Source organism: Eleginops maclovinus, chromosome 10 (assembly GCF_036324505.1).
Source record: "Eleginops maclovinus isolate JMC-PN-2008 ecotype Puerto Natales chromosome 10, JC_Emac_rtc_rv5, whole genome shotgun sequence".
NCBI classification, from domain to species: domain Eukaryota; kingdom Metazoa; phylum Chordata; class Actinopteri; order Perciformes; family Eleginopidae; genus Eleginops; species Eleginops maclovinus.
The window spans coordinates 6,492,834-6,510,480 of record NC_086358.1 but is presented as its reverse complement, the minus strand read 5'-3'; the positions used below and the strand labels follow the sequence as shown (position 1 = coordinate 6,510,480).

General features: G+C 42.4%; 1 protein-coding gene across 1 annotated transcript in view; it reads left to right on the top strand.

Moving 5' to 3' along the window:
- ankfn1b (ankyrin repeat and fibronectin type III domain containing 1b) overlaps positions 1-17,647 on the top strand; it is a 124,905-nt gene that overhangs the window by 16,959 nt on the left and 90,299 nt on the right. The window contains exons 3-4 of the mRNA XM_063892566.1: positions 11,125-11,305; positions 16,743-16,981. Of these exons, the coding sequence (XP_063748636.1) occupies positions 16,769-16,981 (213 nt within the window). The 5' untranslated portion in view covers positions 11,125-11,305; positions 16,743-16,768. The remainder of the gene's footprint in view (positions 1-11,124; positions 11,306-16,742; positions 16,982-17,647) is intronic.

The window sequence follows — 17,647 nt, the reverse complement described above, 5'->3', positions numbered from 1 at the left end:
TTCCCCGCTGTGGTGGTAAATTCCCCTCAGAGAACTGCTGTTCGCTCCATTGCTGCATCATTTCTTTGTCAAGATTCCCTCTTCTTCCCTGTCCTATTCAATCTGCTGAACCCCAGCTCTCCCTCTGTCTGTCTCCCAGCGATTACAAACAGGCAACCTGCAGGGAATACAACCTTTCAAAATAAGATTTATTGCACTTTTTACAATCAAAGTATTATAACTCATTAGCATTTCGGTTTCTGGAGTATTGAAGCTATTAATATTTTGTCATAGAAGATGTTTTCCATCTGCCTTGTGGTTAACAGCATGCTGCCGACCAAACAGCAATATCACTCAGATGATGGCCGCCATATGGTTGAATACAGAAGGCAGAAATGGGCTGCTGACACCGCTCTCTTATGAGTCTACAATAAAAGTGCAGGAAGTAGTCTCGGTAACAAATAGTGCATCAGCTCAGGATTCAAAATATGGATTATTCTGTCAAATAAGTATCCGACCGCTGCAACACTTCAGAGCTATTCAAGAACGCTCTTGTCAGCAAGGATGGCTTTTACGGTCATAAATATTGCACTATGTTCACCCAATTCACAGAGGCTTATCCAGTTTCTCGTTCTACCCAGGGACTCCAATATTACTCTGCCTCCCGGGCTACACACTCCGACCATACACTGCCACTCAGATCACTGTGCGGTCGGGGGAGGGGTGCTGCAAATCATAACAGAGAGGCAGGGGAATGAGGGGATTTTAGATCGGGAAGGAGGGAGACATCGGAGGCGGATCGATAAACTAAACCCTTTAGCACAAGGCTCACACAGCCCACACCTTTCACACAACATTAAGTGCAGCGTGGGATCACACACACAGATGACACACACACACTCACTGACAAATTGGCTAAACCTGAATCTCTGCTCGAGCAAATTCCTTTACATGCATCGCTTCAAATCCCGTGTTCATGTGATGCAACTCTCAACAGAGGTGAATCATGGTTTTTATTTTCCTGACAGAGTAATTACATCTTGATTAATAGTTATGATGTTGACAATGTATTTCATTTTGTTCCCGTCTACAGAATCTCATCGTTACTGTGTGCTCTGCATTGCAGCTCAAAGTGCACTTGCTAATTGCAAATTTATATCTAATTAGCCACTTTCATCTTAATCGTTTGAGTAATTTTTCAAGCGAAAATGCCAAACATCAGCAGCTTCAGCTTCTAAAATGTCAGATTTTATAGCTTCCACGTGTCTCACATTACAGTAAATTGCATTCATTTCATTTGGTTGACTGCGCAAAACAAGACATGTTTTATTGACCAGACGCTTAATTGTGGAGGTTATCAAAATATTAATCCATAATGAAAATAATCGTTAGCTCTAGACTTGGTTCTGATGCTGACAAATGCGTCACAATTACGTTGCATTACAGATTTATGGCTTCCATTATACTTCCTTCGGTGTGATTATAGCGACTGTGATTGCTGCTGGTTCTCTTTAGGAAGCGATGGTTGGTGACCAGTAATCCTTCCAGCAGTGTTCTACATCAGTATTCACATCGAAACCTTCATCAAAGTGACATTTTACCATGAAGAATATATAAAAATAGTCAAAGTAAGATGAAAACAGCAGTGGGGAGGGGGGGTTATTGAAGAGCCTGTTGCATTAATATACACAGTGTACTTAACACTCGCTCTTTTACGCACACCTTCTCAAATCAGCATGATGTACGGGCCACATCATTAAAGCTGCCCTCCGGCTGTTTCAGGAGAGGAAAAGGAGTGAAGGAGAGTGAGAGTGGGGGAGAAAGGGTGGATGAGAGGTGAAGAAAAAAGGGAGGCATGTGGAGGGAGACGGAGACGGAGCAGACTGCTAGAGGGGATGGAGAGGTTAATGCAGGAAGAAGAAGAAGACACCTTTTGTGAGAATAAAAACATGCATTAGGGATAAGAAGACAGTGAATAGACTCAGGAATGTCTGTCTGTATGGTGACACACACACACACACACACACACACACACACACACACACACACACACACACACACACACACACACACACACACACACACACACACTAATAAGCCCTTCACAAAGAGCCCTTCTTTAACTCCTTCTTTCCTTCCGTCCTCATCTACTTTTGATCTTCCCTCATTTTCCTGCTTCCTCCCATCCTCCTTTCTCACGTCCTGAGTGGATTTCCTTCCGATAAACCATCCTTGTTTTTCATTATTGATTCAACTGGAGTTAGAGAGAGGGCTCGCAACACACACACAAGTGTAAATGACTAATAGGCAGAGTTGCATTTTTCTGTGTGTCTGTGTGAGAGACAGAGTTATACACACACACACACAGCTCAACTACTGCCACCTCTCCAGCTTTAATCCAAGGTGTGTGTGTGTCCTCACTGAGAGTCATGTGAAAGAATCCTTGCTTGAGAGGGAGAGCAAGCAAGATAGACAATATGCGTTAATAAAAGCCAGAGAGCGAGGGAGAAAGAGGGGGGTGGGCTCAAATACAAGCATCATAGCAGCTCATATTCTCCCGGCAGCTCTGCTTTCTCCAGCAAATAGGAAGACAGGCGCTGAGACGCCACCTGCCTCCCTCTTCAATTGTGTCTCTCTCTCTACTCCTTCTTGTTTGCTCTCCAGCGGGGGGGCTTCTGCTGTGTCGATTGCAAGGCAGTTACAAGCGTTACTATTTCAGGAGAGCCAGTGTGTGTGCACCGTAGCTAACGATCAGAAGAGGAGAGCGGAAGGGGAAAGGCAGAGCAGGGTTTGGCTCTTCTGAGTGCAGCGCACAAGAGGATGGGGGAGCGCTGGAAGACTCGGACCTGCGGCTATACATCCAGGTAGAAGCAGAAGAAGGCACAGAGAAGAGGAGCATCGCAGAACAAAAAACTGAAATATTTCTGGTCGTATTTAAGGATCTAAAAGAAAGAAGGAACAAAGAGGAGAGAGGGCGGTGGAGGTGAGGAAAGATGGCCAGTTTTGGGAAACTCACAGACTACTTTAACCGCCGTAAGACTCAAGACGAGCTGCGTGTCGGCAGGAGCTCGCAGCGCAGCGGCAGCTACTGCTGCAGCGTGGCAGAGGCCAGGTAACCTGTGTGTGTGTGTGTGTGTGTGTGTGTGTGAGAGTGTGTGTACACAGGTATGCCAAGCCACATGGGGGCACGGCACACATAACGTCACATCTCTTTGTGTTTCTCTCTCTGCAACAAAATGTGTTTGATTCCGTCAGATTCTTTAGTTTGTATCTTTGTGTTTTAGTCACAATTTATTCATAAAGCCCCCGGTAAGAATTAAGAGACTCCTTCAGCATTATCAGTTCCTCTGTTTTTTATTATTTATAGGTATGTCTTTGAGTTAAATGATATTTTCAATTGTTTTATTGTGTTCTATAAACTACTGACAACATTTATCTGTGTTGGAATTCAACAGATACTGGAATGGCTGCCATACATGTAGAGATTGAGATTGAAGAAACATTTTGAGTTGTCTCTTAATTTTTTTCCGGAGCGGTATACTTATTACATCTATTTGTGTAACAGAGACAACATAGAAGAAGTTTATTGTTGACAAAGCCATGAAGCTAATCTTCATGGATTCATGAGCTCATAAAGGTGTTTGTATACATCTGGGCACATGTGTCTGCATGCATGTGTGAGCAGCCATCATGTTACATAAGAGTGGGGGTGCGGGGGATGTGTGCTGTCAGCCGCTGGGATGGATACTATGGATTCTTCCCACTGACGCACCATTGAGTTCTGAGGCTTTTCTATAGATAGACTCTGGCAGGGTAAAGTCGATTGGCTGCATGTTCAGAAGCAGGAGAGACAAAGAGCTTCCTCTGGGAAAGTCTCGCATGAATCGTACTGTCACACATCGGGACCCTGGGACCGTCTCAGTGACAGCCACTACTCTACTGCTGATAACTTATCACTATCAGAGGACTGTAAGATACTAACTCTACAGCGGAGTGACTGCAGAGTTTGAAAGAGGAACAAATGTGAGAATCTAAGGATTGGAAGAGGGATTGAATGAGAAATCTTACATTTTTGTAAATAGAATTTTTAGGACCACCTGTTTCTTTATTATAGAGACAGATTTCTGAAAGAGGTGGATGGTTCCCGAGTCGAATCCAACTTGTTTCCGCTGCGGGGACTGACAACCTGTACAAGGGCCGCCAGCTCTACCTCCTACTCCTCCTTCTCCAGCTTCTTCTGTCTAGGGCTGCACAATTCATCAAAATTGTATCAACATCACAATACGGACTAGTGCAAAATCCAAATCGCAGCAATATTCAGTAAAGGTCTACAATCGATATTCAGCAAACGTATAAATAATTGACGTTTGGTACAGATACGCAAAGAATAGATCACACCACGATCAATTTCTTAAATCATCTTCAATGATAATGTGAACAACGTTTTAAAAAATGATCATTCTGTCTAATATTTTGAATCATATCGTTATCGTATCAGTCAAACATAATCACAATTAGTTGTTTATTCCATTTCACGCAGCCCTACTCGCCTCTATAACACATGATTTTGAAAGGACTGAGTTTCCGCCCCACTAGAACACTGTTTATACGCAGTTAATTTGTGAAGCTGTTTACACCCTGGTAACTTCATTTGCATGGCTTTGCCAAATTCTAACAAGTTCTTGCTTTGCATTCCCGCGCTGCAATTAGTGCCCTAGATCCAGGAGGAGAATGTCATTTGTTTCTCCTGCCATCAAAGTAGGAAGCTAAGAGTCCCGTGTTCCTCTTTTTGCAGGCCAAAACGCAGTAACAACCATAGCGTTTAATTGCTGGTGAGTTGATGTCGGATTACATAACCACGAAGAAATGCTAATGGGAAAATCTGCCACTACTCTAGACTTTGCCCAAATCTCATATCATTCAATCGCAGCACAAGTGTTGGTGTGGGAGGACGTGTGATACAAAAAAAGCTCTCTGAATCCCTGCCATCACAAATGCAGCATCTCTCTCATCCCCGTGGTCTCTTTGTCTGCGCCTCTCCCACTCACTGTCTCTTTCTCACAAGCCAGCCCCTTCCTACGCCCTTCCATTTCTTCCCATCTTCTTCCCTCCGTCTTTTTTTAATTTTCATTTCATTTATCTTCTACATTTTCTCTGTAGGAGCCAGAGGTGGTTTATGTTTAGATGTTGGACCAGAACAGCAGAGCTCTGCATCATCTCGTTCTGACTGACTGAATCCGAACAGGAAGTGCAACACTATATACTCCAACACTACAGTACCCATGTCACCTGCCACCTACTTCTGGGACTAATTAATGTCCAGGCGTCTAAATTTAGATTTGCAAAGAGCTCAGATTGTACAGTTCTTCTTCCCCCATCGGCCCTAAATACGTATCATTCCAGCTCATGCCAGTTATCATTAAGATTTATTTATAACTTTTTAATTAGGAATTTAGCCTATATAACCCTTATGATTGTCTTTGTACCATAAAACCTCTAAATTTCAGCTTCAATGCTATTTCGACAAAGACGCCAACACTTCTCGTGGATTGCACATGTTCCTGAGTGGCCTAAATAAAGGCTTAATCAGTCAGTGCAGGTGCGCTCAACTGGGAGATACCATTTGTTCCAGGAGCACGGGTGAAGCTATACTTAATAATAATAATAAATGTCATTGTTTTAGGGTTTTATTTCTTGTTATTGAGTAGGATATGGTGACTCCTGTGTTATGTTGAGTTACATTTAGTGGTTTAAAATTGTAGTTTTTTTTTAATGTAATTATTTAATTAGTTCAACAGTTGGTTTGTCTGGGGGGGGGGGCTTGTTAGCCTGTGTCCACCATGCTTTAGTGAGTCTCAGGGTGGCTGATCCAGGAGGAACTTTTCTTTTTTTGCAAACTGTTTATATTTCTCTCTGTCTGTTTTTAGTTTGGACGTCCAAGTTATTTATTTTCGCCCTTGTTTTTTGGAAGTAAAAGTTCCTCCTTTTTTTTTATGGCTTATCATCATGTTTTTGTTTCTTATTTGATCAACAGTTTTTTGGAACAGCTGTAAATCAGACGTCATGTTTTTACTTTAAAACACACACACTTTACGGTCGTTTAATTTCCCTTTGAATCTTCTAATGTGTAATCTCCTCTTTTATCTCCCATATTGGACGGTTGAATTCACATCTTACAGACACTGTATGCCAATGTTCTTCTAAAAGAGAAATACTGTGGTTTCAGCACTTTTTTTGCAGACGAGTGCGCCCTCTTTGAGATAAAGCCACAATGGAGTCAGCCAGTCCATAATAACACATGTGTGATAATGAATGAGTCTTCAATGAACACGTTCATTTCAATCCCTCTGTAATGAAGACGGAGAGTGGCGATGGCTGGCGTTTGCTCCTGCCTGTCGCGGTGTCGCCTGAGCTGTTAAGCTGTCAGTCGGCCACTGACTGCTGAATCACTCGACAGGAAGACACGTTAACCCTTCTGCTTCAGAGACTCGCGTATAAAAGGCTTCGAAAGCTGAGATTATAGTTCAGTTTTATCTCATTGCAACTTTAAGAATAGCCTCTTAGTAGAAGTCTTGAGAAGTTGAATTTGAAACCCAAAAGAAGTGTCATACCATGGAACAAAAGTACAAAGAGGAAGGATGGCGATACACCCCAAAAGTCTTTAAAACGCAGTGAGAAGTCATTAACATTAAATAAGTAATGAACCGCTCCTTCGCAATTACTATGTAGCCACATTTTTGTTGGCGCTTAAATGAATGGAACCGTCATTACCTAAGATGAAAGAGAGGATGTTTAGATTGGGTTTAGAAAATTGTAGAAAAGATATATGAGTCTGAATCGTTTGTCCGGGTTAAATATTTAAATGGCTTAATCATACAGCTGCTTCTGTAACCAGTGATGATTTAAGTGTGTGTGTGTGTGTGTGTGTGTGTGTGTGTGTGTGTGTGTGTGTGTGTGTGTGTGTGTGTGTGTGTGTGTGTGTGTGTTACAAGTTGATTCAGCACCTCGGATAGTTCTCACGCGGTTGAGAGTTGACGGCGCTGAGCTGAGAAGTCGAGGGGCCACATGAGATACTTTCCAACTGCTGAACATCTGGTTTCCACAAACCCGGACGCGTTCGGGTTTCGCTCCGCATGTGCCATTATTCAAATCAACATCCTGTTTCGGCGAGTGTGTTTTCACACATCACCATGACACTGTCATCCTATAATTCTTCTGCTATCTCTCCTATTCCTGCTCTTAAGCACCCTATTGTGTCATTCTCATTCTGAGAGAGAAATGATTTTCTGTCACATTTCAACACTGTTACACACACACACACACACACACACACACACACACACACACACACACACACACACACACACACACACACACACACCAATGAATAAAAGGAGTTTACTCCCTCGACTGCAGCACCAGAGATAATACATTTGGCAACAACTAAAAAGAAAATAAAACATATGGAACAAGCTGCTTACAACTCCTCTCCTTTCCTTTCCTTTCCTCCCCTTTCCTCCCCTTTCCTTTCCTTTCCTTTCCTTTCCTTTCCTTTCCTTTCCTTTCCTTTTCCTTTCCTATTATTTCCTTACCTACCATCGCTTCTCCGGTCTTATCCTCTCCTACTGTCCTCTCATCCTTCACTCTCTCGTCTCGTCTCGTCTCCTCCCCCCTGTATTTGTAGACAGAGTCGCTTAGCAACAGGTTTGTAGGGTGAATGAGGCCCAAATTGTCGGCATGGCCTGGGCCGGCTGTTCATCCCAGTGTGTTATCCTCATGATGTGCTGGTAGGGGGCCAACTGTGTGTGTGTGTGTGTGTGTGTGTGTGTGTGTGTGTGTGTGTGTGTGTGTGTGTGTGTGTGTGTGTGTGTGTGTGTGTGTGTGTGTGTGTGTGTGTGTGTGTGTGTGTGTGTGTGTGTGTGTGTGTGTGTGTGTGTGTGTGTGTGTGTGTGTGTGTGTGTGTGTGTGTGTGTGTGTGTGTGTGTGTGTGCGTATGTTTGTGTGTGTGTGTGCTTCAGGCAGATGTTGTGTTCATGCAAGTCAGTATGTATTTCTGAGGAGTGAGAGACCTGCCTGTTTCCATTACCATCAGTGTGTGTGTGTGTGTGTGTGTGTGTGTGTGTGTGTGTGTGTGTGTGTGTGTGTTAGGCCTGCATGTATACAGCCACTATCCGCTCTTCCTCTGATATTCCGATCTGCAAAAGCATTTTCATCATCACACCATCCCTGGTCCTCCTCTTTGAGTCCCGTCCAGGAAACCTCTGATCCCAGGTCAAATTTTCGCAACTGCATCACCCTCCGTCTCTACGGGGAGTTTTGTACGAGCTGACAGAGAAGAAAATGTCAGTACTTTATTTCTCGGGTCTGCGGATGTGCTGACTTAGTGCTACTGTCAGTTTACCTGATCGCTCCCAGGTGAAACAGCCCCGGGCCTGGAAACAAATCCTCAGCCAACATCCCAGAGAGCTAAAGCTGAGCTGGAGTATTACACCAACACATTTAGAGTTTCGCTCAAGAGTGCTTGTCTGTAAAACCATGGTTAAAAGTAGCCTGTACAAATATGCTGGCACTGAGAAGGCTGGCATGTGTAGTGAATATACAGCTGAATAATTCCCCATCATTTGAGTATTTAAAGTCAAACAGTTAAGGAAGAAACCTATATTATAGCCAAACAGGACAGCAAATATTTGGTTAAATGTGTGTGTTATTACCATTTACACACACACAAATACTGTGCTGCAGGATTTAATCACATTATACAGACTAAATATTAGATTGTCACAGAGTGTTGCAAATATCAACCCAGAATAATTTGTATAGGTCATAAATAAAGTAGTCAAATAATGATGTAAAAAAGATCTGATCCAAATTGCAGTATTAGCCAAACCATTATCTTCATTTTTTGTAGATTAGATTTGATTCCATGGTGGATCAAAGGCTAATATAATCTGTTTTACGTCAGCTAATCTTTATTTGATGATGATATTTGTCTGGTTAACTTGATTTCTTATTGCCTCAGTTACCAGGAGGATGGCCTTGGTCACATTTAAGTGAACATTAGATGGGATGTCTCTAAGATATTTCCTGTTTACACTGTTTATGCTAAACTCAGATTGCTGTCTTGTATCTCCAATTTCCTATTTAATGTCAATCGATACTAAATGTCCTACAATTAAAAAAAATTAAAGAAATCACACACACATGATCAAGAAAATTGGAAACTGTGGAGATAGAGGAGAAAAATTCTTCCAAAAAAGTGTCCAGGCACACATGCGCTTTCTTCATACAGATGCTTTTGATCTTTGCACTCATCTGTCAGCTTTAATGACCCTGATGTCAAAATCAAAGTGACAAAAATAGATCCTAACATCAGCCTGACATTATCTCCCTCCACCTCACTGAAGCCGCCAGCACACCGTAGCCTGGGGGAACTTAGCTTGCATGTCCTTGACACATTTTCCACCTGAGTTTGTGTTTTCTGCACCCAAACCTGTCCCGCAAGTGTCTGGAGGTCAGACATCTTCCACTTCTGCCAGATTGAATTTAATCACACAGAGCTGATCAGAGGCGGCGGTGGAGAGGGCTCCGCTGCACTGATTCAGTATTGTTCTTTCTGGTCTTATCTCTGTTCCATTACACACCAGACACACAGATTAGATGTAATATTAATCACATCTGTTGTAGGGTGATATCGTCCTATGTGACAGCTACTTGAACAAATGTAAACTATGAATGCTGCTTACAGTAGTGGTCAAAAACACCCATTCGTCTCTGTTTTAAAGCACATTGTCATAGAGCACAACTTCAAGTCTTATCATCGATATGTTGAATTTCTTACTGCGCTGTGTCTTGCTTTTTATCCGCTCTTGTGTTTTGTGGCTATTGATTAGCGTCCCGCGGCGCAGCGTCGTCGCTCTAAAGAAAGCAATTAATGTTGGTTGTGTTCCAAATTGCCTCAAGCTTTATTATGCTGAGGTCAAAGCAATTTCACTATTGATCAGTGCAGCTGCTCTCTTGTGGCTCATTAACAGAGTAAACTCTGTGTGTGTGTGTGTGTGTGTGTACATTTGCTGATATGGAATCACACAGGGAGGTTTTAAAGGATGAACAGTCTGAAAGCAGACGCTGTGTAAACGTTGTTCGTCGCGCTGTAAACATCCCGCATGTTCGTGCTGAACACTAAAAAACGATACGGTGATTCTGTCCAAGTCTTGCATCACAGAGGATCCTTTTGCAACATCATCAAAAACTAAATACTAGGAGGAACTAAGGCCCCTAAAAGCTGAGGTACCCCCGAGGTAGAGCAGAGCATAACCATTTGTTTTCATTACTATAAAATGACCAGTTTATGAACGGATGGTTGAATAAAAATATGAGTTATAGGTATGGATATAATATTTGCTTTATTGCATGTGTTGCCTCTCTGTGAACATCTAGTCCACATTTCGGGACATTCTGGTCCTTATTTCCAGAGATCCAGTACATGAGATAATGTCGGCCCCCTTCAGAGGAGCCTTCTTTTTCACTATTTTCAGTTATGGGGAAGTTCAAACATTAACCCCAAAAATATTTCTGCACTAAAATATTTTGATACAACCATTCGTTTAACAAACTACAAATATTAAAGTTACAAAAATTGTTGGTTTTGTTCTACCTTGGGTAGGGGCACCTTTTTGGGGTTTGTTCCTCTACTGAAAGGAACCGACATTCATCGAAAAATTACAATATTTTCATTGCCCTTTAACGTTACATTAAAACATATTTAATTTGAGGATTTGACTTCAGTTTGCCATTGGTCCAATCATGGGACCCTGTTTAATGAAAACAATTCATATTTGCTGATCAGGACATGCTTGGGTTCGGTGACAATGTTTTTGGCAAGCCTCAAAATATTATTGTCACTAGCTGATTGATACATATAGATCTGTATTTGGTGGAGTAGTTTTGTCTTTAAAGCGTTTGACCAACACTTGTACCATGTAGTGCAATACTGTAGAACCCTCGTAATCAAAGGTGTAAAGAATTAAAGAAGAATTGATCTACTCGCCCAGAAAGACCACGGAGAACGATATCGTACATTTTCCCATGCTTTTATTATAATCAATAAAAAGAAATGTAATCGAATATTTACTGTCGTCCAATCAGGTCACTGGAGAGGAAGCTGCAGAGACCCATACTGGCGAAGTCCCGTACTCTTCCCAGCATCCCTCAGTCTCCTACAGTCTCCAGGGTCATCGCGCTGATCTGATTGGTGGAAGTCCTCCTCGCAGGAAGAACCCGCCCGCTGACGACGGCCACCCGAAGGCCTGCACGCTGCCACCCGCAGGTAAGAGGAAACAGAAATCAATCAGCTGCAGTTCACACAACACCAGGCGACTTCATCCTCCCCATCTGTGCGATCCTTTCATCTCTTCGGTTTGTTTATTTATTCCTTTGTTCACATTGTGTCTCTGACAAATCGCTAATCGGATTCCGACAAAGCCTAAGTGAATTCTGTCAAACAATCCCCCCCGAATGCACTTCAAACAATCAGGGTACTGTCTCTAAAAACCTTCCTTCTCTTCCTGGAATAACTGTATCTGTCTGACGAGACCATTTAGCTTCAGCAGCCCATTCTCATTCATTCCCCAACAACCACTTCGAGTCTTCATAGCAAGAGTCCCAGAAGAGGCCAGACGATGATAAATGACCTCTTCATTTTTAATGTGTGTGCCACTTGAACTATATATCAGATAAGTGTGTCACGCCGGGCATACGAGCTGAAAGAGGCCACTCCAGCTTGAACTCAGACATGTCAAACATTTCCTTTGATATTCGAAGAGGACACAATATGTAACCTCTGCAAGATCATCTTTTTTCTTTCTCTTTTGCTTGTGAATCAATTCCTTCACTGGAGAGGGAAAACTGATCTTGAAGCGTTCACCTGTTCGAAATGTCATCTTACGGATAGATGAGTGTTTTTTTTTCTCCAAGGATGACAACATTTATGGTAAATATTTAATGTCAAATGAAACCATACAGGCGGCCTTGACTTTTAAAGATCAAACAGGAGCGTTCCTCTAAAAAAAAAACTCTGAATGAACGCAAGTAAGTTCCTCATAAAAACATTTCTTAAACAAACTCCTGCTAGAGCTCGCTCTCAAGCTGTGACCTACATGCAGGATGTGTTAATACATTCATAATTTCTCACTGGATAATTAAAACTCAGTTGATTCTGATTCTAGCAGCCCTCACACTTTCCCTAAGTGGGTCATTTGTAAAGCAATCTTCTCTGCAACCCTGTAACAACATCCGAGGCACGGGCAGAATCCACAACTGTCAGCCAGCCTTCAAGTCAGACATCCTAATTCCCGTGCTCTGACAGAGGCGCCGGTAAACAGCCGTCTGTCACTGCCGATTCACGTCACACAGAGTCGGCTTTGAGTGAAGCTTCCCACCGCCAACAGATGGATGACAATTGCCACATTTCAATTGTCGGTTAAAAGGAAATTGCTGCGTAACTATCGTCCTTATCTGTGATGTTTAACACAGGAGAAGCAGGATGCATCATGATCCACACTCTTTCCTCTGTGCAGCGAAGGATCTGTGTGGCTTTAAGACAGAAAAGAAACGAAAATATCAGAGGAGCTTAAAATAAGAAGTCTTCCACTTGAAGAAAACTAAATTCCCTCTGGATTCACAAAAACAGACAGCAACAAAAGAACTTTGAAATAAACTCAGGCAAAGTTTTCATAACAACAACAGAGAAGCCTCTCTTGTGCTAACCCCAGAGCCAACATGTTGTGGTGTGGTACGGAGACGAGGCGGCAAAGGGAGTCTAAAATGCTTTTTGCAATGTCACTACAGATGGGGAAGAGCAGGAATGGAGAGCAGAAGGGCGGCACATGTTCAGACAGTCAAACGAGAATCCTGGAGCCCAGGGAACAAACGAGCATGAACCTGGGTAACAAACAAACAGACAAATAAACAAGGACAACTATTCTCCAACGAGACTATAGCCTGGTCTGCCACTGTGACCAGTACCGATCTGGAGAAGAGCCATCGTTGATATTCTGGAGAGGAGGAAAATGCAGACAGGTCTTTTGGAAGAGCAGGGTCCAGATAGACAGCAAGATGGGAACAGGACACACATCTGCACACAAATGTCCAGCAGTGGCTCAGTCAGTAGGGCCTTGGACTGGGAATCGTAGGGTCGCCGGTTCAAGTCCCAGAACAGACTTGAAATATGGAAAGTGGACTGCTACTTGGAGAGGTCCCAGTTCACCTTCTAGGCCCTGCTGTGGTGTCCTTGAGCAAGGCACCGGACACTTCCAGTACCCCCTCCCCATTGCTCCCCGGGCACTGCACGATAGCTGCTCACTGCTCCTAGTACTAGGATGGGTTAAATGCAGAGGACCAATTTCACTGTGTGTGCTCTGCTGTGTGCATGTATGTGACTAATAAAGAGGGTTTCATCCTCCGATTCTATCTATCTATGTGCAAAGTGGGGACATGGAAGCAGTTGTAAGAGTGGGGTACAAAAGAGAAGAGGGGGTGATGACATGCGTAAAGGCAGTGCAAGCCGGACTCAAACATGTGTCCGCAACCGGCTCTGAGCCCTTGTATTCCATAAATTATTTATTTATTTATTGATTCCACACATGGCAGTTATTTTAAAACAAAGCATGTACACTTTACAAAACAAAACAAAACATGTACACTTTACAAAACAAAACATGTACACTTTACAAAACATGTACACTTTACAAAACAAAACATGTACACTTTACAAAACAAAGCATGTACACTTTATAAAACAAAACAAAACATGTACGCTTTACAAAACAAAACAAAACATGTACACTTTACAAAACAAAACATGTACACTTTACAAAACAAAACAAAACATGTACGCTTTACAAAACAAAACAAAACATGTACACTTTACAAAACAAAACAAAACATGTACATTTTACAAAACATGTACACTTTACAAAACATGTACACTTTACAAAACAAAACATGTACACTTTACAAAACAAAACATGTACACTTTACAAAACAAAACAAAAACATGTACACTTTACAAAACAAAACAAAACATGTACACTTTACAAAACAAAACATGTACACTTTACACAAATGTTATAGCACATGGTGGAAAGGAGCAGGGAGAAGAAAGTGTTGTTTTACCTGCCCCTTCTTAAATAAAAAAAAAAAAAAGCAAAGTTCTGTCAGTCACAGTTGCTTACAAATACCTACAGAAACACACAACCAGAACACAAATTATAAAACGAATCAACCCTAAAGTAATTCCAACCCAAGAGGAACAAGAGGGAATATTTTAAATATTATTGGATTTTTTTATGTGTTATATTATCGCTTTGGTCCCATTCTTCCTGATTAGTAAGTCTTATGAATCTCTCAGGAACATTTCTCAGAATTTGGCATAAATTTCAAACTGAACCAAAGGATAAACTGATTATAGTTTGGTGGTCAAAGGTCAAAGCCACAGCAACCTTACAAAACACATTTCTGGCCGTAACTGAATTATTATTATGGTAGCGGCCCGGGGACAATTTCACACAAATGCAATGATGTCATTTTAAAAGGCATATAGTGATTAATAAACACTGAGGGGCATCTGCGGCTGCCTTTGCCTTTGGTTTAGAGTCAGTTGATAATAAGCTCTTCATATGCAGGTGCTGTTCAAGTTAGTTAATAAAAGTTAAAGATGTTAAAGAAGAATAAAACCCTCTTCCCTCCTCTCCCCCATCCTCGTGCCAACTCTCTTTACCGTCAACGATCCTTAAGTTATGTGAATGTCCTCAATAACCCCTGCTCTGAACCAATAGATCTCTGCTATAACTCCTCCTAACGATGGCGGACTTAATGACATTCGCTCTGATTGGTTTATTTCGTGCTTCTTTTTTTCGTCCTCACTTCTTGTCTGAGTCTGACTGTCTGCGTCTGTTTCCCATCGCCCTTCTGCAGCTCCGTGGCAAATATCAAATTGAGGGAGACGGGTCTCACGTGGCCCCTTGTTGCCTAGCAACCACTGTCATCGACTATGATACCGCCTCTCTCCGTCTCCCCCTCTCTCTCTCTTAATCTCCCCAGTAGTACTGAGAAACTTTCTTAAATTCCACTTGTTTAATAACCCAGCTGCACTTCATGGATTGAAGCAACATCCCCTATTAGTGACAAGTGTGCCTCCGAGCTGCTTTGGGAGCTCTTCCCTGGGCGTTTAGTTTCAGAATAATTTGGCCCAGCTTTGGAGGCCAGATGCATTTTTGGGTGCGGCTAAGGAAGTGGAATTGATACATTTTACCCTCTGAAGAAGACAGTCAGTGCAGAAGACCTGCTGCTGAACGCTTTCATGATTTCATGATGGGTTTTATTATAAGGTGATTTGCTTAATACAAATGCGTCTTAGAGATCCGACATACAGGATAGTCATTCCAACACTTGGTGGGTTAGGCTGTCTTCACACCTGCTGAATTTAACTAAGGAATCTTTTTCTCCTTTTTGGTCTATGTTGACTAATCTATGATCCAACTGTAGAAAAAAAGGATGTGGCCCCAAACTGGAAGCAGGTTAGCTCAGTTGCTCAGAACCTTGTGCTAATAACGCCAAGGTCATGGGATCAATCCTCATACTGGCCAGAATCAATGTGTGTCAACACATGTTTCAGAAGATGAGCATTTCATCAACTAACACATCAGTCACCATCCCAGGGGTCCGATGTCTCGCTTTGGATAAAAGAGTCAGCTAAATGCTATGTAATTAGGATTGCTATTCAAATTAGGATAAGTGGAATGCAAATGTAAAAAATGAATCTTGATAATAAAAAAAAGACTTCAAGGATCTCAAAAATAAACGTAATCTCAAAATAGTAGAAAAGTTTTTTAAAAAGTCACCTCAGCAGCATTAGTCCCATATACCGAGTTATCCTTTGATATTTGCATAAAATCACCTTTCTCAGGTCCTTTACGGCATAAACTGTTTTTTTAAAGTCAGTTAATTTGCATCAACAGATCCGTGTTTTTTGTAGCTTATTTTTTCATTTTTCACATTTAAATTCCTCTGGGCTTTATTTGAATTCCTTTGAGAAGTGTACCATACTTCAAAAGACAAGTTATAAAAAGGCCTCTAACTTGGCCCTTCTTTCACCGGAAATGGCTTGTCAAATTCCCCTCGCTTTGATGGACAGATCTGCTGTTGCCTACCCAGCATGCCACAGGTAGATAACTGAAGGCCCAGTAAGTGTTTTATGATTGCTGTTAGTCAGGCGTTGGACGCTGACAGGGGGGTCTGACGAATAGCAAACGCAGAGCGATGGAAGTCCGCTGTGATTATTGCAGCGCAGCTCCGTCCTGACAGCACATTCATCTCGCCGTGGCTGCCAGATCTCAGACGTGATGTCAGAGGTGGAGAGAAACGCCACACTCGCTGCACGTGTTCCTCCATCATTTTTACATCACTTCTCTCGAGCGTATGGAATGATAATGAAGTTGTTAAGGAGGCCGGGTGAGTATAACATTTGGGGGTAAATACACCATAAAGGGAAGCTTGATTACATTCCGCAAGTGTTCTATGAAGCAATCAGTGGAGGACATTCCACAATTTAGTTTGCAATAATGACCTTGTAGACATAAATATTCATTATCCGTCCAATCTGTCTCTCCCTCATTATCTGCCACGCTGCTTTCTTCTTCTCTTCTTGACTGTTCTCTAATCTTATAATTCATTTCTTTTCCGCTCTCTTGTCTACTTTTCTTCAGGGGAGCTTTGGCGTTTGGAGGATGACATGGAGGGAGAAGACGAGCCCGAGCACGGGGGGTGCACCCAGGTCCGCCCTCGCTCCCAGTCGCCCTTTTCCCACTTCCGGGCGCGAGCTGCTTACCTCCGCAAGAGCGTCTCAGCGGACGACCACCTGGACATGGGCAACGACTTCAGCTCCGCCCCCCCAGTGGAGATCAAGCCGAGCCGAAGCAACAAGGGCAAGCTGAAGAGGAACTTCGTAAGTCCCCTTTTCCCTTTTTTTTTGTTCCTGAAATGACTTACATTTTATCTTTGAAAAAAGAAAATCATCTTCTATATCCAACATCCAATAGCCCGAGGAGTGAATTCCTTGGACACATGAACACAATGTCCCCCTGTGCTCTGTCGGTTGGATTAAGGGTGATTCTTCAGAGGTCGCTTCAGCTTTTAAGGTCACTTTAGTAGAAAGTGACACCATTTTTCATACCTTCACAGCAGCTCTCAAATGAGTCCAGCATGTCTCATATCTGTCCTGCTCCCTTTAAACCCTCTCCCCCCCCCGTTCTCTTTAGTAGTTTTAATATCCCTGAATCAAATGGTATAATTACACATGCGTTTTATCACCCAATTACAAAGTTTCAACAATTACAACAACGTGAGAATTACGGCAAACTTTTTCAAAGTTGCTTTCTGGTTTCCTGTTCTCTAAAACAGTTCTGACCCTGACCTAGTTCTCCACATTTCCTCTGATTGCACCAGAAGCAACCACCCCACTAAAAATGTGAAGATGTTTGTATTTGTTGTTATAACTCCAATACACTAAGTGTGTTTCTGGGGATCTTTTTGGGGGGGGACAGTGATGCCAGACATGGGCAGCAGGCTCGCTGAAGATGCATTAAAGATTAACGAGCTCTATATTGTCCCC